Raw genomic sequence first — 23055 nt, 5'->3', positions numbered from 1 at the left:
AATGAGTATACAGGCAACGGGTCTGATGGGCTCCTGGTCCCTCTGCCCCACCCCTCTCCATCACTCTGCCTCCGAGTATACAGGCACCGGGTCTGATGGGGTCCCAATCTGTCTGCCTCATTCCACCTCATCACTCTGCCTTTGAGCAGCATACAGGTGCTGGGTCTGATGGGCGCTCTGACCCTCTGCCACACCCATTCACTCTGCCTTTAATGAGTATACTGTCATTGGGTCTGATGGGCTCTCTTACCCACACCATCACCCTGCCTCAAACGAGTAAACAGTGTGCTGCAGACAACAGAGCAGTGCAGATGGTTATGGGGTCCCAGAAACTGGATGGAGGGATTGAAGAGGGATGGATAACCAGTGCCAGGGTCTGCAAGGAGAGTAGTCTTGTCTGCCTCCTATAGGCATCATGCTGTAGTCATTTGGATGCAGAGTTGCTGTTCGTGAGGTCTTACCATTGGTCAGAAACTGGTCCTTATTTATGGAGAGCGGCTATTGGAACTGTGTGGTTTTCATTCCTTTCTTTGGATGACCGTTGTTATGTTGTCTGAATGAAAGATGCAAATTCATCCATACTTTTGTCTTTTGTCTTCAGACATATTTTGTTGTGATCCAGTTGTCCATTGTGATGCAGTCAGGTTGAGGGTTTGATGGCAGCAGTGAAAATGTGACCACAAGTGATTTGGTCCCCAAGCTAATTCTGGTTTGTGTTCTTGTGCAGGGCCTTGAAAATGTGTCTTTGTTTAGTGGCCAGTCACAGGTTTTACAGCAGGCATTTTGTGTCCTAACTTTCTTGGTTTAGAACTCAGCTTGCTACACGTTTTTGCACTTGAAGTCGTTTCCTGTGCTTTTGGGGAGGCAGAGGTACACCTCATTTTAGTAGACCAGGTCGGATAACACCGGTGCTTGCATAAGGTATACCTTATGGCGGGTGAAGCATAGATCTGACTTGTAAGTACCAATGTGGACTTGTACAGAATAAAGCTTACTAAGAAACAGATTGATGTACAGTACTTTGATGCAGTGGAAGATAAATGACAGAGGAGTTCTAATGCAGGAAGTTGGGTTACAACAAGGGAAGGATGAAGGGCACAGGATGTGAAGTGGATGGACTGAGTGAGATATGGCACACTAGTGAGCAGTGGTAGGCCAAGGGGGGTTGAGAGTTGGGCTGGGAGAGGTGGGGGTTGGTTTCAGCAGTGGAGTTGGGGATGTTTCCTGCAGGTGTGAGAGAAACTGTGATGTAATTAGCTGTTGCTTGTAAAGTGTTGAGTCTTTGGGTTTTTTTCAGGAGTAGAGGAGGGGTGGTACTCTGTTCCTGACTCTTGGAGTAGAGCAGGAGAAAGAACAGGATGCAGGAGTTTTCTTCCTGTACGTCTTGGATTCCAGTCTGGTGATGTTGCTGATTTTGTGAGGTTTGGTGGCCAGGTCTACGTTGGGTGATGCAGTTGTTCAAGTGAAGTCTTTTGACCATCTTGGTCACCAGGTACATTGGGTGGTGCAGTCGGTCTAGTGAAGTCGTTCGACCATCTTGGTCGCCAGGTATGTTGGGTGGTGCAGTCGGTGTGGTGAAATCTTTCGACCATCTTGGTTGCCAGGTACATTGGGTGGTGCAGTCGGTCTAGTGAAGTCTTTCGACCATCTTGGTCGCCAGGTACGTTGCGTGGTGCAGTCGGTTTAGTGAAGTGTTTAAACCAGCTTGTTCACCAGGTATGTTGGGTGGTGCAGTCAGTCTAGTGAAGTCTTTCGACCATCTAGGTCGCCAGGTAGGTTGGGTGATGCAGTTGATCTTGTGAAGTCTTTTAACCATCTTTGTTGCCAAGAACGTTGGGTGTTGCACTCCGCCTTGTAAAGTGTTTCGGCCATCTAGGTCACCTGGTAAGTTGGGTGTTGCTCTTCGCTGCTTAATAGAAGATGCAGTCAGTTTGCGGTGACATGTTCAGACAGAAGCGGAAGTTATCCAAATGGTTGTTTTAAAGAGTTATCGGAACCCATCCACCATTATGGCATTGTGAAGCAAGAGCTTATTTTGAGAGCCCTTTTATACAGCTGTACTTTTGTTTTAGTTATTTAGACATTGCCTTATACTGCGATTGCCAGTGTACCTTATTTTATACCAGTGTAAATAAACGTTCTGCTAAAAGGATGAATGAATGTCACCAATGGTTTGGGTTGAACCCAGAACAGCACTACATTAGTATGATACTCTATCCGTCTTCCACGTTTCAACGTTAGAATTAATTTGTCCCCATCAAGGAACATATGGTTAAGATGAACAGTGCAGCTGTCATTTTATTAAAGTTGTTGCCTCTGCTCCTATTTTAGTACATAGGAGAAGCTTGTGGCAGTAGGATTCTTTTCGTCACATATGATACTTACTTCAAAAACTGGAAGCCATAGAAATCCTGATTTGACGCGTTGGTCGACCAACTTTTCTTTGAGATTTGTTTTAAGTTAAGTAAATGCATGTTCCAGACTCTCTCAAATGGGTTAAAGGCAGATTTCATATCCAATGTGACACTTTGCTTTGCACTTTACCTGATCAAAGGCCAAAGACTTCTACTGCAGCCCCACTGGTTTGTCCAAGCTCAGACTGAAGATTACATTTCTAGTTGGCCTAGGACTTATTGTGACACAGTAGGTTGCAAGCAAGAGGAAGCACTGAACTAAGCCAGTACAAAGAACAATCAAGCAGCCATGTGTCCAGACACACTCCCCATCTCTCTAGGCTGCTCTTCTCAGGCCAGCGCTAGTTATGGCTTTGGGCCGCATTCTGGACAAGCATGTAGGACTTCAGGGGCTGTATTATGTAAGAAGTGCATTTTCCTGGTTAGCGCCTGGCGCATCTTTTAAAAGGTGCGCCCAGCGCTAACCAGAAAAGTGTGCCACATCATAGTGAATGTGCTGCCCGCAGGGCAACCCCGTACTCGCACTGCCCAGGGCCAGCGCATTCAGGTGAAAAACGGAGCGGCTTTAAAACCGCTCCATATTTCTCTGTTCAGGAAGTAAACACGTTTGCACTTTTAAAGGGGCTGAGAGATCCTCTTGCAGGCGGGTGCAGTGAGTGACTGCACCCGCCTGCAAGGGGAAGTCTGGGGGGGTCCACGTGACCAACCTTCCACCTCCAGAGTGCTGCTATCACGAGGCGCACTGACAGTGCACCACTTTTGATCTGGTGCACTGTCAGAGTGCCTCTTGACAGCTTTTTTGCCTCTGTGCCCGCGTCTGTAATACGGCATTGGCAGTGACGTAACAAAACTCGAGGGGACCCTCCTGCAAAGTACATGGAGGGTCCCCCTCCAGACTTACTCAGGAGCTCTCAGGCCTGCATACTTTGCTGGGGGGGCCCCACCCGCACTGCGGGGGCAGCGGGGTCCTTTGTTAAGCCACTGGACGCTGGCGGAAAGGGATTCCATCCTTGCATGGGGCACGCCCCCATGCAAATGAGGAAACGCCCCCTGATGATAGCGCTGGTGATTTACGTGCACCAGCGCTATCAGTATTACAGAAGGGCACTCGCAAGCGTCTGTGGCCCCTTCTGCAATTCCAAAGTGCCCAGGGGCGCGCAAAGCGAGCGCAAACGCCCATTGTGCCCGAAGGCACTTTGTTAATACGCCCCAGGTCTTTAGCCTCTCGCGACAAGTGGCCAGGTAGTATAGGACATTATAAAGCATACAAAGAAGTGATGGATGGAATGGTTGAATTAATCTCAGCCACTGGTAATCACGTGAGCTGCATCCCAACCCATTGTTATTTTGAACCCATGCTACTTCAGTTTGGACCCACTGTATCCAAATCGGTCTTGACCCTGCTCCAATCAGAACAGCCCAGCCCGAACTGCCAAACCAGGTCGCCCCTGAACTGGAACACAAGCAACCCAAGACTGGTTTCCCTAGTGGGCTCATCAGCTGCCGGGCGCACTGGTCTCAGTTGACTTGTGTGCCTTGTGCGTTCATTTGCATCCTGTCTGACCCGACTGGCACAGGTGGGCGTCTGCCTGTGGGGTGCGCAATGATCCTCATCCGTGTGTGATACAGGCTGATTTTTGGACTATCCCTCTCCTGCAGAGTACCAGGAGTGTAGAAGGGGTTCCACACACGTCTGGTGTCGTGCTTCCACTGTCGCTCTTTGGCCATCGCCAACAGGAGCATGACCATAAACATCATTTTATAAATGAGACCTCAAATTGTGTTTATTGTCCATGGTTTTTCTTTCATGCCTTTCACATGAAGGCCCCAGTAAGTAAATCTGTCCTTGTCAATGTCGAAGTCTGAATCCGTCCGTTACCACGGAGTAAAGTTCTGCCTGATGGACTGGTTGTGAATGCTTCTGAGTGGAGTACAGAAGGGGTGGCTCTGCAGAACCCTTGCCAATCCAGAGCACCCCTAATTTGTCTAAGCTGAGAGTCAAAAGTGGTGACTCCATCACTCTGCCTCCGAGTATACAGGCACCGGGTCTGATGGGCTCCCAGTCCCTCTGCCCCACCCCTCTCCATCACTCTGCCTCTGAGTATACAGGCACTGGTTCTGATGGGTGCTCTGTCCCTCTGCCCCACCCCATCACTCTGCCTCTAATGAGTATACAGGCAACGGGTCTGATGGGCTCCCAGTCCCTCTGCCCCACCCCTCTCCATCACTCTGCCTCTGAGTATACAGGCACCGGGTCTGATGGGCTCCCGGTCCCTCTGCCCCACCCCTCTCCATCACTCTGCCTCGGAGTATACAGGTACCGGGTCTGATGGGCTCCCGGTCCCTCTGCCCCCCCCCTCTCCATCACTCTGCCTCTGAGTCTACAGGCACTGGTTCTGATGGGTGCTCTGTCCCTCTGCCCCATCCCATCACTCTGCCTCTGAGTATACAGGCACTGGGTTTGATGAGAGTCCTAATCTGTCTGCCTCATTCCACCCCTTCACTCTGCCGTTAAGCATACAGGCACTGGGTCTGATGGGCTCCCAGTCCCTCTGCCCCACCCCTCTCCATCACTCTGCCTCTGAGTATACAGACACCGGGTCTGATGGGCTCCCAGTCCCTCTGCCCCATCCCTCCCCATCACTCTGCCTCTGAGTATACAGGACTAATGGACTCCCTGTCCCTCTGCCCCACCCCTCTCCATCACTCTGCCTCTGAGTATACAGGCACTGGGTCTGATGGGCTCCCGGTCCCTCTGCCCCACCCCTCTCCATCACTCTGCCTCTGAGTATACAGGCACCGGGTCTGATGGGCTCCCGGTCCCTCTGCCCCATCCCGCCCCATCACTCTGCCTCGGAGTATACAGGCACTGGTTCTGATGGGTGCTCTGTCCCTCTGCCCCATCCCTCCCCATCACTCTGCCTCTGAGTATACAGGCACTGGTTCTGATGGGCTCCCGGTCCCTCTTCCCCATCACTCTGCCTCTGAGTATACAGGCACCGGGTCTGATGGGCTCCCGGTCCCTCTGCCCCATCCCGCCCCATCACTCTGCCTCTGAGTATACAGGCACCGGGTCTGATGGGCTCCCAGTCCCTCTACTCCCCCCCCCTCTCCATCACTCTGCCTCTGAGTCTACAGGCACTGGTTCTGATGGGTGCTCTGTCCCTCTGCCCCACCCCATCACTCTGCCTCTAATGAGTATACAGGCACCGGGTCTAATGGGCTCCCGGTCCCTCTGCCCCACCCCTCTCCATCACTCTGCCTCCGAGTATACAGGCACCGGGTCTGATGGACTTCCGGTCCCTCTGCCCCACCCCTCTCCATCACTCTCTCTCTGAGTATACAGGCACTGGTTCTGATGGGCTCCCAGTCCCTCTGCCCCACCCCTCTCCATCACTCTGCCTCTAAGTATACAGGCACCGGGTCTGATGGGCTCCCGGTCCCTCTACTCCCCCCCCCTCTCCATCACTCTGCCTCTAATGAGTATACAGGCACCTGGTCTAATGGGCTCCCGGTCCCTCTGCCCCACCCCTCTCCATCACTCTGCCTCCGAGTATACAGGCACCGGGTCTGATGGACTTCCGGTCCCTCTGCCCCACCCCTCTCCATCACTCTCTCTCTGAGTCTACAAGCACTGGTTCTGATGGGTGCTCTGTCCCTCTGCCCCACCCCATCACTCTGCCTCTGAGTATACAGGCACTGGGTTTGATGAGAGTCCTAATCTGTGTGCCTCATTCCACCCCCTCACTCTGCCTTTGAGCATACAGGCACTGGGTCTGATGAGCTCCCAGTCCCTCTGCCTCACCCCTCTCCATCACTCTGCCTCTGAGTATACAGGCACCGGGTCTGATGGGCTCCCAGTCCCTCTGCCCCATCCCTCCCCATCGCTCTGCCTCTGAGTATACAGGCACCGGGTCTGATGGGCTCCCGGTCCCTCTGCCCCATCCCTCCCCATCACTCTGCCTCTGAGTGTACAGGCCCCGGGTCTGATGGGCTCCCGGTCCCTCTGCCCCATCCCGCCCCATCACCCTGCCTCGGAGTATACAGGCACTGGTTCTGATGGGTGCTCTGTCCCTCTGCCCCATCCCTCCCCATCACTCTGCCTCTGAGTATACAGGCACTGGTTCTGATGGGCTCCCGGTCCCTCTTCCCCATCACTCTGCCTCTGAGTATACAGGCACCGGGTCTGATGGGCTCCCGGTCCCTCTTCCCCATCCCGCCCCATCACTCTGCCTCTGAGTATACAGGCACTGGTTCTGATAGGTGCTCTGTCCCTCTGCCCCACCCCATCACTCTTCCTCTAATGAGTATACAGGCACTGGGTTTGATGGGCTCCCAGTCCCTCTGCCCCATCCCTCCCCATCACTCTGCCTCTGAGTATACAGGCACCGGGTCTGATGGGCTCCCGGTCCCTCTGCCCCATCCCTCCCCATCACTCTGCCTCTGAGTATACAGGCACCGGGTCTGATGGGCTCCCGGTCCCTCTGCCCCATCCCGCCCCATCACTCTGCCTCTGAGTATACAGGCACCGGGTCTGATGGGCTCCCGGTCCCTCTGCCCCATCCCTCCCCATCACTCTGCCTCTAATGAGTATACAGGCACCGGGTCTGATGGGCTCCCAGTCTCTCTGCCCACTCCTCTCCATCACTCTGCCTCTGAGTATACAGGCACTGGTTCTGATGGGTGCTCTGTCCCTCTGCCCCACCCCATCACTCTGCCTCTAATGAGTATACAGGCACCGGGTCTGATGGGCTCCCGGTCCCTCTGCCCCATCCCGCCCCATCACTCTGCCTCTGAGTATACAGGCACTGGTTCTGATGTGTGCTCTGTCCCTCTGCCCCATCCCTCCCCATCACTCTGCCTCTAATGAGTATACAGGCACCGGGTCTGATGGGCTCCCAGTCTCTCTGCCCACTCCTCTCCATCACTCTGCCTCTGAGTATACAGGCACTGGTTCTGATGGGTGCTCTGTCCCTCTGCCCCACCCCATCACTCTGCCTCTAATGAGTATACAGGCACTGGGTTTGATGGGCTCCCAGTCCCTCTGCCCCATCCCTCCCCATCACTCTGCCTCTAAGTATACAGGCACCGGGTCTGATGGGCTCCCGGTCCCTCTGCCCCATCCCTCCCCATCACTCTGCCTCTGAGTATACAGGCACCGGGTCTGATGGGCTCCCAATCTTTCGGCCCCACCCCTCTCCATCACTCTGCCTCTGAGTATACAAGCACTGGTTCTGATGGGTGCTCTGTCCCTCTGCCCCACCCCATCACTCTGCCTCTAATGAGTATACAGGCACCGGGTCTGATGGGCTCCTGGTCCCTCTGCCCCACCCCTCTCCATCACTCTGCCTCCGAGTATACGGGCACCGGGTCTGATGGGGTCCCAATCTGTCAGCCTCATTCCACCTCATCACTCTGCCTTTGAGCAGCATACAGGTGCTGGGTCTGATGGGCGCTCTGACCCTCTGCCCCCCCAATCACTCTGCTTTTAATGAGTATACTGTCATTGGGTCTGATGGGCTCTCTTACCCACCCCATCACCCTGCCTGAAACGAGTAAACAGTGTGCTGCAGACAACAGAGCAGTGCAGATGGTTATGGGGTCCCAGAAACTGGATGGAGGGATTGAAGAGGGATGGATAACCAGTGCCAGGGTCTGCAAGGAGAGTAGTCTTGTCTGCCTCCTATAGGCATCATGCTGTAGTCATTTGGATGCAGAGTTGCTGTTCGTGAGGTCTTACCATTGGTCAGAAACTGGTCCTTATTTATGGAGAGCGGCTAATGGAACTGTGTGGTTTTCATTCCTTTCTTTGGATGACCGTTGTTATGTTGTCTGAATGAAAGATGCAAATTCATCCATACTTTTGTCTTTTGTCTTCAGACATATTTTGTTGTGATCCAGTTGTCCATTGTGATGCAGTCAGGTTGAGGGTTTGATGGCAGCAGTGAAAATGTGACCACAAGTGATTTGGTCCCCAAGCTAATTCTGGTTTGTGTTCTTGTGCAGGGCCTTGAAAATGTGTCTTTGTTTAGTGGCCAGTCGCAGGTTTTACAGCAGGCATTTTGTGTCCTAACTTTCTTGGTTTAGACCTCAGTTTGCTACACGTTTTTGCACTTGAAGTCGTTTCCTGTGCTTTTGGGGAGGCAGAGGTACACCTCATTTTAGTAGACCAGGTCGGATAACACCGGTGCTTGCATAAGGTATACCTTATGGCGGGTGAAGCATAGATCTGACTTGTAAGTACCAATGTGGACTTGTATAGAATAAAGCTTACTAAGAAACAGATTGATGTACAGTACTTTGATGCAGTGGAAGATAAATGACAGAGGAGTTCTAATGCAGGAAGTTGGGTTACAACAAGGGAAGGATGAAGGGCACAGGATGTGAAGTGGATGGACTGAGTGAGCTATGGCACACTAGTGAGCAGTGGTAGGCCAAGGGGGGTTGAGAGTTGGGCTGGGAGAGGTGGGGGTTGGTTTCAGCAGTGGAGTTGGGGATGTTTCCTGCAGGTGTGAGAGAAACTGTGATGTAATTAGCTGTTGCTTGTAAAGTGTTGAGTCTTTGGGGTTTTTTCAGGAGTAGAGGAGGGGTGGTACTCTGTTCCTGACTCTTGGAGTAGAGCAGGAGAAAGAACAGGATGCAGGAGTTTTCTTCCTGTACGTCTTGTATTCCAGTCTGGTGATGTTGCTGATTTTGTGAGGTTTGGTGGCCAGGTCTACCTTGGGTGATGCAGTTGTTCAAGTGAAGTCTTTTGACCATCTTGGTCACCAGGTACATTGGGTGGTGCAGTCGGTCTAGTGAAGTCGTTCGACCATCTTGGTCGCCAGGTATGTTGGGTGGTGCAGTCGGTGTGGTGAAATCTTTCGACCATCTTGGTTGCCAGGTACATTGGGTGGTGCAGTCGGTCTAGTGAAGTCTTTCGACCATCTTGGTCGCCAGGTACGTTGCGTGGTGCAGTCGGTTTAGTGAAGTGTTTAAACCAGCTTGTTCACCAGGTATGTTGGGTGGTGCAGTCAGTCTAGTGAAGTCTTTCGACCATCTAGGTCGCCAGGTAGGTTGGGTGATGCAGTTGATCTTGTGAAGTCTTTTAACCATCTTTGTTGCCAAGAACGTTGGGTGTTGCACTCCGCCTTGTAAAGTGTTTCGGCCATCTAGGTCACCTGGTAAGTTGGGTGTTGCTCTTCGCTGCTTAATAGAAGATGCAGTCAGTTTGCGGTGACATGTTCAGACAGAAGCGGAAGTTATCCAAATGGTTGTTTTAAAGAGTTATCGGAACCCATCCACCATTATGGCATTGTGAAGCAAGAGCTTATTTTGAGAGCCCTTTTATACAGCTGTACTTTTGTTTTAGTTATTTAGACATTGCCTTATACTGCGATTGCCAGTGTACCTTATTTTATACCAGTGTAAATAAACGTTCTGCTAAAAGGATGAATGAATGTCACCAATGGTTTGGGTTGAACCCAGAACAGGACTACATTAGTATGATACTCTATACGTCTTCCACGTTTCAACGTTAGAATTAATTTGTCCCCATCAAGGAACATATGGTTAAGATGAACAGTGCAGCTGTCATTTTATTAAAGTTGTTGCCTCTGCTCCTATTTTAGTACATAGGAGAAGCTTGTGGCAGTAGGATTCTTTTCGTCACATATGATACTTACTTCAAAAACTGGAAGCCATAGAAATCCTGATTTGACGCGTTGGTCGACCAACTTTTCTTTGAGATTTGTTTTAAGTTAAGTAAATGCATGTTCCAGACTCTCTCAAATGGGTTAAAGGCAGATTTCATATCCAATGTGACACTTTGCTTTGCACTTTACCTGATCAAAGGCCAAAGACTTCTACTGCAGCCCCACTGGTTTGTCCAAGCTCAGACTGAAGATTACATTTCTAGTTGGCCTAGGACTTATTGTGACACAGTAGGTTGCAAGCAAGAGGAAGCACTGAACTAAGCCAGTACAAAGAACAATCAAGCAGCCATGTGTCCAGACACACTCCCCATCTCTCTAGGCTGCTCTTCTCAGGCCAGCGCTAGTTATGGCTTTGGGCCGCATTCTGGACAAGCATGTAGGACTTCAGGGGCTGTATTATGTAAGAAGTGCATTTTCCTGGTAAGCGCTGGGCGCATCTTTTAAAAGGTGCGCCCAGCGCTAACCAGAAAAGTGTGCTACATCATAGTGAATGTGCTGCCCGCAGGGCAACCCCGTACTCGCACTGCCCAGGGCCAGCGCATTCAGGTGAAAAACGGAGCGGCTTTAAAACCGCTCCATATTTCTCTGTTCAGGAAGTAAACACGTTTGCACTTTTAAAGGGGCTGAGAGATCCTCTTGCAGGCGTGTGCAGTGAGTGACTGCACCCGCCTGCAAGGGGAAGTCTGGGGGGGTCCTCGTGACCAACCTTCCACCTCCAGAGTGCTGCTATCACGAGGCGCACTGACAGTGCACCACTTTTGATCTGGTGCACTGTCAGAGTGCCTCTTGACAGCTTTTTTGCCTCTGTGCCCGCGTCTGTAATACGGCATTGGCAGTGACGTAACAAAACTCGAGGGGACCCTCCTGCAAAGTACATGGAGGGTCCCCCTCCAGACTTACTCAGGAGCTCTCAGGCCTGCATACTTTGCTGGGGGGGGCCCCACCCGCACTGCGGGGGCAGCGGGGTCCTTTGTTAAGCCACTGGACGCTGGCGGAAAGGGATTCCTTCCTTGCATGGGGCACGCCCCCATGCAAATGAGGAAACGCCCCCTGATGATAGCGCTGGTGATTTACATGCACCAGCGCTATCAGTATTACAGAAGGGCACTCGCAAGCGTCTGTGGCCCCTTCTGCAATTCCAAAGTGCCCAGGGGCGCGCAAAGCGAGCGCAAACGCCCATTGTGCCCGAAGGCACTTTGTTAATACGCCCCAGGTCTTTAGCCTCTCGCGACAAGTGGCCAGGTAGTATAGGACATTATAAAGCATACAAAGAAGTGATGGATGGAATGGTTGAATTAATCTCAGCCACTGGTAATCACGTGAGCTGCATCCCAACCCATTGTTATTTTGAACCCATGCTACTTCAGTTTGGACCCACTGTATCCAAATCGGTCTTGACCCTGCTCCAATCAGAACAGCCCAGCCCGAACTGCCAAACCAGGTCGCCCCTGAACTGGAACACAAGCAACCCAAGACTGGTTTCCCTAGTGGGCTCATCAGCTGCCGGGCGCACTGGTCTCAGTTGACTTGTGTGCCTTGTGCGTTCATTTGCATCCTGTCTGACCCGACTGGCACAGGTGGGCGTCTGCCTGTGGGGTGCGCAATGATCCTCATCCGTGTGTGATACAGGCTGACTTCTGGACTATCCCTCTCCTGCAGAGTACCAGGAGTGTAGAAGGGGTTCCACACATGTCTGGTGTCGTGCTTCCACTGTCGCTCTTTGGCCATCGCCAACAGGAGCATGACCATAAACATCATTTTATAAATGAGACCTCAAATTGTGTTTATTGTCCATGGTTTTTCTTTCATGCCTTTCACATGAAGGCCCCAGTAAGTAAATCTGTCCTTGTCAATGTTGAAGTCTGAATCCGTCCGTTACCACGGAGTAAAGTTCTGCCTGATGGACTGGTTGTGAATGCTTCTGAGTGGAGTACAGAAGGGGTGGCTCTGCAGAACCCTTGCCAATCCAGAGCACCCCTAATTTGTCTAAGCTGAGAATCAAAAGTGGTGACTGGATGCTGTGAGAGTCCAAAATAGAGGGACTTGATTATGAACCGATTTTCAGAGATTGGAGCCTATGTATGATCCTGCTATGTGAAGACCTCTCTCTAGGTCTTGTTCTCCAAGCACACCGAAGCCTGAGGTCTGCAGAAGATGGTTCCTGCGTGTCATGACCGTCTCTCTTCTTCTCTTCCCTCGCCCCCTCTAGGTACACGTGCCCCTTTGTGGAGAAGTTCTCCATTGAGATTGAGACCTTTTATCGGCCAGACTCTGGGAGCACCACCAATGCGTTCAACCTCACGCCAGCGGAGAAGAGGCAAAGGATTGTGGGTATGCATGAAAATGTCCCCGCGCAGCACTACTAGCCCGTTGGAAGATTGCTTTCCTTCTCGTCTCTCCCAAGATTTTTTTCCCACCCCCTTTCAATGTCTGTCCTCTTTCACCCTAATGGTCATGGGGAACCTCTTTACTCTGTCCTAAATTATGTCCCTTTCACCTATTTAGCATTCCTGCTGATCTCTGATCCCCGTTTATAACATCTCCTTTTCTTGTTTTTTACATTGAAGCATGTCCATGTGTGGAATTGCACAGATGTAGGTGCTTTGTTCTTCTGTTAATGGTTACGGGGAAGCCTCCTGGAGTTCTAGATGGTGTCAGCTCAATATTTCAAGTGGGACAGTCCAGCTAACTTTACAGTAACACTGCACAGCACCGAACACAGGGGGCGCTATCCTTCCAAGGACTTACACTCCCAGAACACAACACTTCAGGGAAGGGATTTTGCTCCTTCATGCATGATACACTCCTCTTGTGTCCTCCTTGATTCCTCCTACTCTCCCTCAGTTTGGCCGTCAACATCTGGGGTATTTATGACCTCCTCCCCCTCTGAGACCCCCTTTGCCCTTCTCCTAATAGGCATTCCCATCCCATTCACCACCCGCTCTTGGGTTGTTTCCTCTTCCTGCCCCTCGGTGTTCTTCTTCTCTTTCGTCCCTCAGACACTCACTCCATATTCCTTTTCACTCCTAAGAGGGTTCTGATGCACTCTGAGGGGCAGGCCCTCCCTCCATTCCAGGCCCTCTGTCCTCTTGGACCCCTGAAGCTCTCCCCTCCTTTCTCTGCTGATCTTGGGGTTGTCTTCTTTAAACACAGACACGATTGACATTGTCCGCGATGCCATCTCCATGGGAGAGTACAAAATGGAGGAGGACCCGAAACTCTACCGCTCGGTCAAGACTGGCCGCGGGCCGCTCGGGGAGGACTGGATCGAGGAGTTTGCCCACCACGCCATCATGTGTGCCTACAAGCTGTGCAAGGTGGAGTTCCGCTACTGGGGCATGCAGTCGAAGATCGAGCAGTTCATCCATGACGTGGGTGAGTGCGTTCACAGCGTCTGTGTGCAGCTCACATGGGGCTGTGTCTGGGTGCAGCGCATATAATGCAGCATCTGTGTGCAGTGTGCACCGTGCATGGGGTAGTGTCTGTGCCGCACGCATGGGGTAGTGTCTGCGCAGAACACATGGGCATGGGTGCAGCGCATAAGCTACATAAATGCAAACCTTTTTTTCCCTCTTCTATCCCTCTGCCATCCTTCTGTTTCCAAATAACTGACTAACCTAGCCACCACTCAAATTACTTTTATATTTCACTATACTAATTCAACACTAATCCTTTATGGGTTCTGGAGTAGCGTGCTACTCGCCGAAAAGCGCTTCAACACCTTGTCAGGGATAGTAAGCGATATATAAATGCAATTACAATACAATTCATTACAATACAATGCAGCATCTGTGTGCAGCGCGCATGGGGTAGCGTCTGTATGCAACGCATGGGGTAGTGTCTTGGGAGGCCTCCACTGTTCGGGGCTAGCTGCCAGCATCCACTTTGGAGTCACCCTGGTTTAGCCTCGCAGGCTTTGTAGGACACTCTAGACCTCGCTTCAGGCCGTGCATCGTAAGTAAGTCTCACCTTCTGGGAATTAAAAAAAAAACCAATATCTAAGACCATGATGACGGGAATGATCTCAGTGGTTAGAGTGGCAGACCCTGATGCAGAGGTCTGGCCCTGGACCAGGGTTCGATTCCCGCCTCGGCGGGTCTCTGGCTCATTTTCCTCGGACCTGATAATTCTCGCTTCGGTGCCTAATTTAATTGTGGGTCCCACGTTGCAACTCTGGGCAATAGCTTGCTTAATCTCCACAACGGCCCCAACAGCACTAGGATGCCTGGCTTTCACACTGGGGGTGCCCAGGAGTGCGAATTTCACAGGGAGAGTCCAGGAAGGGTTCCTCAGCGGTATGCTTACAGCGCCTTGATGCCACGTCTGGGGCGATACGTGCGCTATACAAGCAACAATGCATTTGCATTTGCATATAGTGTCCTGGGAGACCTCCACTGTTCGGGGCTAGCTGCCAGCGTCCACTTTGGAGGCACCCTGGCTTTGCCTCGCAGGCTTTGAAGGACACTCTAGACCTCGCTTCAGGCCGTGCATCGTAAGTAAGTCTCACCTTCTGGGAATTAAAAAAAAAAAAAAAAGATATCTAAGACCATGATAAAACATCTGTTGGAAACTCACCACAGCGCCTAACCCTACTCTCCCCTCTCACATAGTCTCCATCAAGGCTTCATGTGTCTCACGCACTATGCAATGCTTAGTGCTATGTAATATTTGTTGGCGCAGTTTTATATACCGCAAACCCGACCCCAAGGTATTGGAGCGCTGTACATAGTAGTTACATCGGTACGCCTCTGCCCACAACATCCCCCCAACCAAATGACACACAGACAAACATGTTGGGATGAAGAAGTTGCAGGTTTATTTGTAGAACAAATAACAGAACGGGTTAACTGACAGGCGACCCCCTACACCCCGCAACCCCTTGTTGCAGGGCGCCTGAAGTTGAGCCAAAGAAGCTGACACCAGCGGCCATAGCCCGGTGTCCCACCGGCGGACCTATCGTCCACCCGCACCGCCCTCCGGAAAAGGGAGAGTCAACTCACACCTTCTCCATCCAGGCGGGTCGTTATCGGCAAGCCCCCGGTTGCTCAGGCTTACAACCGCCCTAGGGACTAACGGGGCGCCGTCTAAACCAAGTCCCCCAGAAGGGCCCCTTGGATTATGTATGACTCAGCACTGTGCGTTTCGCACTGGGGCTTCAGGTCCTGTTCCTGCGCCTGTCCTGTCTGGGGATCGCCTTGTCCTCCTCCACAGCCCTGGGCGTGGCCCCCGCTGCGCCCAGAGCCCCCACTACCTTGCCCTTAGTCCTCTCCTATCTGCATCCGACTGTTTCTAACGCCTCCCCTAGATCCAATAGGAATATTGCCATGCCTACTTTGGACAAATGTACCCCGTCAGATTCCCAGCAGCCAATGGATTTAGCGTGTAGCAAGCCGTGTCTGATGAAACCTACCCCTCGCTGTTCACTGAACTTGCGCATCGCTGCGTTTACGCACCTCCGGGTGACCTCTAGTGCCTCCTGCGATAAAGCCCCATGCCAGATTGGTCTAGGGGTGATTTCCGACCAAATTATGCTGCATTGTCCCAGTTCGCCGCTCATAATGCTCAAGTCTTTCCTCATTGTCTCTAGCAAACGCCTCTTCCCCAACGTTACCAGGTCGTTCCCTCCTAGGTGCACCACTAGGATGTTTGGCGTTCGTCTGATCTCCCTCAATAACCTACGCAGCGTTCCTCGAAGTGCCACCCAGCGCATCCCAGGGGAGCCAAACCAAGATATATTAGTGTTGGTGAAGCCGTGCTTCCAGGTGCTTGCATTCACCCATCTCGCCAGTCTCTTGACATAAGAATGCCCCAACACCCATACCTCTGTCCCTGCAATGAGACACAATAGGTTGCAAAGTTATAGTTTATTTTAACACTTCAAAGCACTGCAAAGTAAAGAAAAACAACCACCCAGATGTGGCAACTGAAATCTGTAACACACATTGTACATATACCGCCATCTAAGCATGGCCTACGTTTTTATTCTTCTCTGTTTACACTTTGTCAACCATATTTCTGCTAACCGGGCGTATTACACTCATTGGTCTCACATATCTCTTGTAGCAGTTGGAGTCCCACCTACCTACTCTCGTAATCGTCTCGGCTGGGAGACCTTCCTTCAAGGCTCTGGTAGCCGCACCTATCCTGAAGGAGTGGGAGCTGAACTTGACCCCTTTCGTTGTGTAGCCTGCTAAGAATAGGCACCCCTGCATCACATGTTCCGCATGATACTTCGTGACCGGAGAGCCGTCCAGATGTATCAGTAGTAACCCTTCTGTAAGAGGACGGCAGGACAGGAAAGCGGCCAGCAGCGCCACCGGGCAGTAGCTGTCGTTGCCCAGTCGCTGTAATGAAATGCTCCTACCCGTGCCTGCCTGGTCTGTCTTTGATGCCTGTAAGAAAATCTCTACTGATTCCGCTGTCAGCCGAACATCCTTCATCAACAATGCCCTAGTGTTCATCTCCTTTTTTGACCGGGCTACCAATTCACCTATCCTAAATGCTCCAAAAAATGCTAGGCTAAATGTCACTGCAAACAGGGCTGCTTCGTATGCAGAGAGGGTGACCGTTGGGAGGGCATCTATCAGGTTTTTTAATGTCTCGTAGTCTATGGGTGCCCTTTGGTCTGCCTGTTTGGGCATCACTCTCGCCCAGCCTTTGAGCGCCGCCCTAGTTGCGAATAATGTGGTTGGGTCATTCTGACCTAGCAGCCGGGCATGGTGCCCGATAGCAGACAGGTGACCGGCCATCCACGAGTGGCTCTTCCCCTCATCTTTCACCCAGACCATAAATGCCTGTACCCTTACAACCTGTCTCGAGGCCTCCTGCTCCCAAGGGCCCATGATGTTGCAAAACGTTTTCACACAAGTCTGATATCTTCTCATAGTCCGCGGTGCCAGGGACATCTCGCCTAGCTCTCTAATGCGCTGCGCCACCGCAGCAGGTGCCAAAGCTGAGCCGGGAAAGGTGTCATCTCTTCCCTCGCTCTCGGCCAAGCTTCTCGGAACCGCTGCCAATGAAAACGTGAAAGTGCGTCAGCAGCCGTGTTTTGGACTCCCGGGATGTTCCTAGCCCTACATTCCACGTTATTATACAGACATACTTTGACAAGTTCCCTAAGTAAGCATAACACAAGTGCACAAGAGGCTGACTGGGTGTTGATGGCCTGGACCACCGCCATGTTGTCGGACCATAAGACCACCCTTTTTGCCGTCAACAAGGCAGGCCAAAGGTGGAAAGCCACTACGATTGGGAAGAGCTCCAATACCGTTATGTTGGCAGTTATCTTCTTCTTCCTCCATGCATTGGGCCATTCCGCTGCGCACCACTCTCTGTCGAGGATCGCGCCAAAATCCTCCCTGCCTGACGCGTCGGTAAACAACGTCAGCTCCTGGCTGCTGGTCCAGGGATCCCTCCATATCACGGAGCCATTAAACTGCTCAAGGAAATCCCCCCACAACTTAAGGTCTTCTTTGACCCCAAAACTCAGCTTCACTAGATGGTGTCTGCGCTTTATTTTTGCTGCTGTCCTGGCTAACCTGCGCGCAAAAGCCCTACCAGCTGGAATCACTTTGTTGCGAAGCTTAGTCTCCCATGTAAGCTTTGTATGTCATCCAATGACACCTTATCTTGCCCTAGTACTACTTTGATCTGGGCTGCTAGTTCGGTGACTTTGTCAGCTGGCAGCCTGGCTTCACCTGCTTTCGTGTCTATTTCAATTCCTAGGAAAACTAAAGCCTGCGCTGGACCTACAGTCTTCCCCGGAGCTAGTGGCACTCCCAGATACTTTGTCATTTTTTGAGATTTTGCCAGCGTCTCCGCGCAGTGTGGTGTGTCTGCTCTACCCACAAAAAGGAAGTCATCCAGGTAGTGGGTCACGCTCTCAACCCCTTCCATTACTTGAAGTACCCATTGTAGGAAGGTGCTGAAGGCTTCGAAGAATGCGCATGAGATGGAGCAACCCATGGGCATGCATTTGTCATAGTAATATTCATTGCCCAGCCTAAAACCCAGTAAGTTTTGGCTGCTAGGATGCACAGGCAGGAGGCGAAAAGCTGACTCGATGTCAGCTTTTGCCAGCCAAGCCCCCTTGCCAGCTCTGCGTACGAGGTCCATGGCCACATCGAATGAGCAGTACGAGACTGAGCACACCCCTTCCTCTAAGTTGTGATTGACAGACTCCCCTTCGGGGTAAGACAGGTGGTGTATCAGCCTGAACGCACCGGGCTCTTTTTTGGGTACTATCCCAGGGGGGATACCACGAAGTTGTCGAGCGGTGGATGTGAAAATGGGCCACGACCCTTCCCAGCTCCAGCTCTTTGAAAACTTTTGCTCTCACTACCTCGGGATTGTCCCTTGCTGATTTCAGATTGTCTGCATCTCTTGCGACAGGCACCCCTCTGTATGGTATAACAAAACCTTCAGCAAACCCTCCCAGGAGCAGTCTCCCATCCAATCTGTTGGGATATTTATTCAGCAGACCAATCAGTCGGTCCAATTTTATCGGTGAGGGCCCTTTCACTGCGCCTGACTCTAGAATATTTGGTGGGGCAGCGCTTGGGCAGTGCAGGGCTGGTGATGTCTTGGTAGGCAGCTGGGGGGGGGTGTTGAAAGAGGGGGGGTGGATTGGGGGGGGGGGGTGGGTTGGTTTCTGACGGTCCCCGCTTACTTATTCTGCCAGGACCCGCCCCTCCCCCGTGATAACTACCTTGCTTTTGTCCCTTGGGTGTCCTACACGTTCCTGCCTGGTGTTGCCCTCCACAGTTGCTGCATGTATGAGTAAACTTGCAGGATCTCCCCCAGTGGCAGTGCCCGCTGTTAAATAATCTGCAAGACCCTGCCGTTGACTTCCCGCCCCCCTTCTTTGACCCCTCCCCCTCTGGCCCCCCCGAAAGGGCGGTATCCTTTGCTCTGCCTGCGCCGTTGTGCTGCTTTTTTCATTTGACTCTACCTGCGTTTCTTGCCCTTTACTACTCGTGGCTACGCCTTGGAGCGCCCTGGACCCCATATGGTCCATCCACAGTTGTACCTCTTTGTGATCCCAGCGCATCTTAGGAGATCTGGACATCTTTTTCCTGAATTCCCTATCATACTCTAACCAACCTACACCTCCCCACTTCTTTGCCTCATTATGAATTAGTCTCCCGTACTGAACCAAAGCTGGTCCCTGATCACCAAACTTCTCCATGATAACAGAAGACAATATCGCAAAGGCCTCCAACCATGTGTCAATGGACTTTTCGGGCCAGGGCTGAAATGTAACTTTTTTCTCGTCTTCTTTTAACCCTGCCCTGCGCACGTCCGCACCTTGCTGTCCTAACATGAGTAATGAGAAAATATCTATGAACTCCCGCCTCCATATCAATTCCTTCGCTGCCAGCGGGACTTCCCAGGACAAGGAGGATCGGCCTGACAACAAAGGAGCGTCCAGCACCACTTCTTCCTCCTCGCATGGCAGCGCTGGTGCAGGAGCTGGTATCGTGATGGGAGGAATAGCTGTATTCGAAGGGGGCGTTGGCACCGCCAAGGAGGGGGGCACTGAGTTCGGTGGCTGTGGTACCGGTGGAGCTGGCTGTGCTGGAATAACCGGTGACATGTGTGGTGCGGTAGGTGCTGGCACGGGTGCCGGCGGGGCTAGCGGCAAGTTGGACAGGTCAGTGCCCTCCGGTTCCCCAATGCCCGATGCAAGTGCGCCAGTGATAGCAGCGCCGTTTCCCCACACATTGGAAGGGGCTACCCCCCCCACTAGCGCCGTGCGACACACTTTCCCTCATCTCTTTCATAAACACTTCCAAGGTGGACATGATCTTACCAAGATCGCTTGTAGTGGCGTATTCCGCCGCTGGTTGCCTGCTGTCTGGTAAGTTTGATGGGCCAGGAGCCTCCTGTACCACTGCAGATAAGTTCGAAGTGCCAGGCACGTCGTGCACTACTGCGACCGTCGTTTTTGCGCAGGCTTTCTTTTTCGGCGGCGGCGGGAATTCTTTGTTCGTCGGAACCTTTAATCTTTTAGACGCTCTAGCGTATCCCGCCCCACTTGAGTCCTCGTCATCCTGTTCTATGATATCATTGTTCACACCGGTGTTCGCCGTGTTGCCCTTAAGCAACTTGGTAGCCCATGCCACGCCATTCGTTTCCACTAGTTGTAAGAAGATCGCCGCGTGAGCCGCTTGTGCGTCCGAAACCGCCCCTGATCCTGAGCCAGCTGTTCTCCTTTCTGACATCTTGAGTGGCCTTACTCCCTGAAAGAAAAAATTGTCATGACCATCTGAGCGAGTCCCCATGGATCCTTAGACCCATACCTTATTCTAACTGCTGGCGTTCTATTGATCTTCTCATACTTACTTTGACCAACACGGTCCGATTAAAAGTTTGGATCCCGCTACTCCCCGAACACGATGCGGCGACGTCGGCTGTGTGGCACGCTCCTGTATTGATTGATATAAACACCATTTAAGATTCGCCCCACCCGGTGCCCCTATAACACCGAAGCCCCGGGAGACCAGACCATAAACACCGGTCCCCCGGTTATAGTCAAGAACCCCGGAGCCCAGGGAGACCAGACCCTAAACACCGGTCCCCCGGTTGTATTCAACAACCCTTTCTCTCGGCCCCCCCCCCCATCTTCTTCATTCTTACCTTCTTATTGAGGTGTGGCACCGTGCTCTCGCTGCCTTTAGTGGGTCGCAATCCTGATTTGCCTAAAATTGGGGAACACGCATTACACAAGCAGCAAGGCGACGCCACAGATTATATTCCAATTCTATGTAACGAATTCCAACTGTATTTCACTCGAATTTCAATAGTTCATTTAATGTACTGAAACGTTTCACTATTGATCCTATTCTGTTGACGGAATTAATCACAGCACTATTTTGCTAAATGTACCAAATTGCAGTTGTAAATCAGTGCTAGCTCTGTTATGTAATTAATCACGATACTAGTGTAGCTAAATGTGGTCAAATCACGTAATCTCCCCATGCCTAAGCAATGAATCTGACCCTCTGTAACGCAACTGGTACTGCTGGACAAATTAGGTTATGCCTGCTAAACCGTGTGGGCTTCTTTCATTTGATCGAAATCCGCCCGCTAACAAGCCTGGGACAGCGGTTTATTCTAGCAACGCGGACGCAATCTTGCGAAAACGTGTGAAGTTTCCGGAAATGGAAAGACACATCATGTGCACGCGTGTGACCGGTGAAGTGTGCCTCGAAAACAAGGGGCATAAACTGCACTTTGCCCATTCAAATGCTGGCAGGTGTGTCAGATGTCCTTTAACTGGACGGGCGCATGTGGACTCCAACAAAAAGGTGGCGCCGGCACACTCCTGCGAGGTGTATTTCTGTTAAATCTAGAACACGCTGCAGGCTCTGTTGAGTGCAAATAATGGCTCCTAAGTCCAATTAAAACGTGGATTCCACATACTAACGCAAGGAGAAAACTGTGCTACACGCCAGGGTGTCGGGCGAGGCTTGTTGTCAGAACACCGGTCATGCCGGAAACGCTTGCCGGCCTCGACCGGAAGCTACCTTTTGACCACGCCTCCGGAAATGCTTTCTCACCAGAGTACCCGGAAGCTATGATTAAGTTTATGACCAGGAATGGCTGCCTACTCTAAGTCGATCGAAGCGGCCAACCAGCACATTGCCCGTGCCACTATGCTCTTGCTCCCCCTCGAGGTGTCGGCGGAGCCTCATGCCGCTCCCCGCCACCCCGACCTCGCTGTCGAGTCGGCCAGTAATTACTGAATTCAATGCAGGTACCGGCGGGGCCGCCCAACATAGCCCGCCCCTTCGTCATCGCTGCCGGACGCGATCCTGATGCGGTCTGCCGGTGCCCCTGTTCCCGCGTGAGGAGGCCTACCGCTCCCCGCCCCCTCGCTGCCTAAGAAGTCAGTACTCGGAACTGCATATCGCTCCCCGCCCCTTCAACACACGCTGCCGCTCACAGTGCTCGCGGCGACCGCGTGTGTGTTCCGTAGCCTCATCGACCGTGGCGCCCCAACAAGAAGTCTGCGACACTTTGGATCTCTCCCACTATTTACTGTATAAAACGCACAACACTCGTAGCCGGCCCCCGAATAGCCGGCCGCGTGCGTGAGCCGGCCGATATGCTATCATCCACCTTTAAATCCCGCCCGAATGCCGGGCGACATATTCGGTCACCCATCCCGCACAACAGACCCTGCACGACTCAAAACAACGGATCGCTTAGCTCCCCCGTGGCAGAGCCACGGAGCCCTGTCGACTCGGGTTTATCCGAGGACGGGGCCCGGGGGGAGGTCTACTGATCCGCTTACCTTAAAGTGAGCTGAAAGCGCGGGCCTCGCGTCCGTCGGGGGGGGGGGGAGAGAGGGGGTGGCTGGGAGGCCTATAAGGCCCTAAAGCTGGCGAGGAGCAGCCTGAAGCACGACCAAGCTAATGAGGGGGGCAGCAGCAAAGAGGGCGCGAGGAGGGAGGGGCTCCCACTATATCTAGTCCCAAGGGGGGGACGGCCTAACTCACAGGTGTCCCCACCCCCCCCACCCCCCAGCACCTCCCTCCACATGCCTGGGCGATCGGCTCCCCACGCCCTACTACGGGGTCTGCCCTCCCAGGGGGGTCCCCTGCAGGGACCGCGGGCATCCTGCATGAGCACGAGTTACATTACACAGGGACACTTTCATTTGTGGTAAGCACGTGATATGTCCAGAATAATAAGATGTTGAGCCAACTCAGAAACTCAAATCTGGTTCCCCAGTTCAAAAGTCGGCAGCTCTGGTCATTTTTTTTCTGTTTGATTCTAATGCTATGTGTAGCTCTCAGATGCCCTTGTGGCTCAGTCCGTACTATAGAAAATCCTACATAAATAAACAGGTGAAGGAATGGCTGTAGCGCCCAGTGATGCAGGCAGTAGCGTGAGGCCTCAGAGCGCTATGGTGCGATTCAGTGCATTTGGTATACTGTGAA

At 52.3% G+C, this 23055-nt stretch overlaps 1 protein-coding gene across 2 annotated transcripts in view; it reads left to right on the top strand.

Annotated features, from left to right (window-relative positions):
* PITPNM1 (phosphatidylinositol transfer protein membrane associated 1) overlaps nucleotides 1–23055 on the top strand; it is a 318418-nt gene that overhangs the window by 185477 nt on the left and 109886 nt on the right. For both annotated transcript variants that reach the window (XM_078659290.1, XM_078659289.1), the window contains exons 4-5: nucleotides 12318–12439; nucleotides 13262–13483. In XM_078659290.1, coding sequence (XP_078515416.1) covers nucleotides 12318–12439; nucleotides 13262–13483 — 344 coding nt within the window. The remainder of the gene's footprint in view (nucleotides 1–12317; nucleotides 12440–13261; nucleotides 13484–23055) is intronic.

Source organism: Lissotriton helveticus, chromosome 1_1 (assembly GCF_964261635.1).
Source record: "Lissotriton helveticus chromosome 1_1, aLisHel1.1, whole genome shotgun sequence".
Classification (NCBI taxonomy): domain Eukaryota; kingdom Metazoa; phylum Chordata; class Amphibia; order Caudata; family Salamandridae; genus Lissotriton; species Lissotriton helveticus.
The sequence above is the reverse complement of the archived record's forward strand: the minus strand, read 5'-3'. Positions and strand labels throughout refer to the sequence as shown.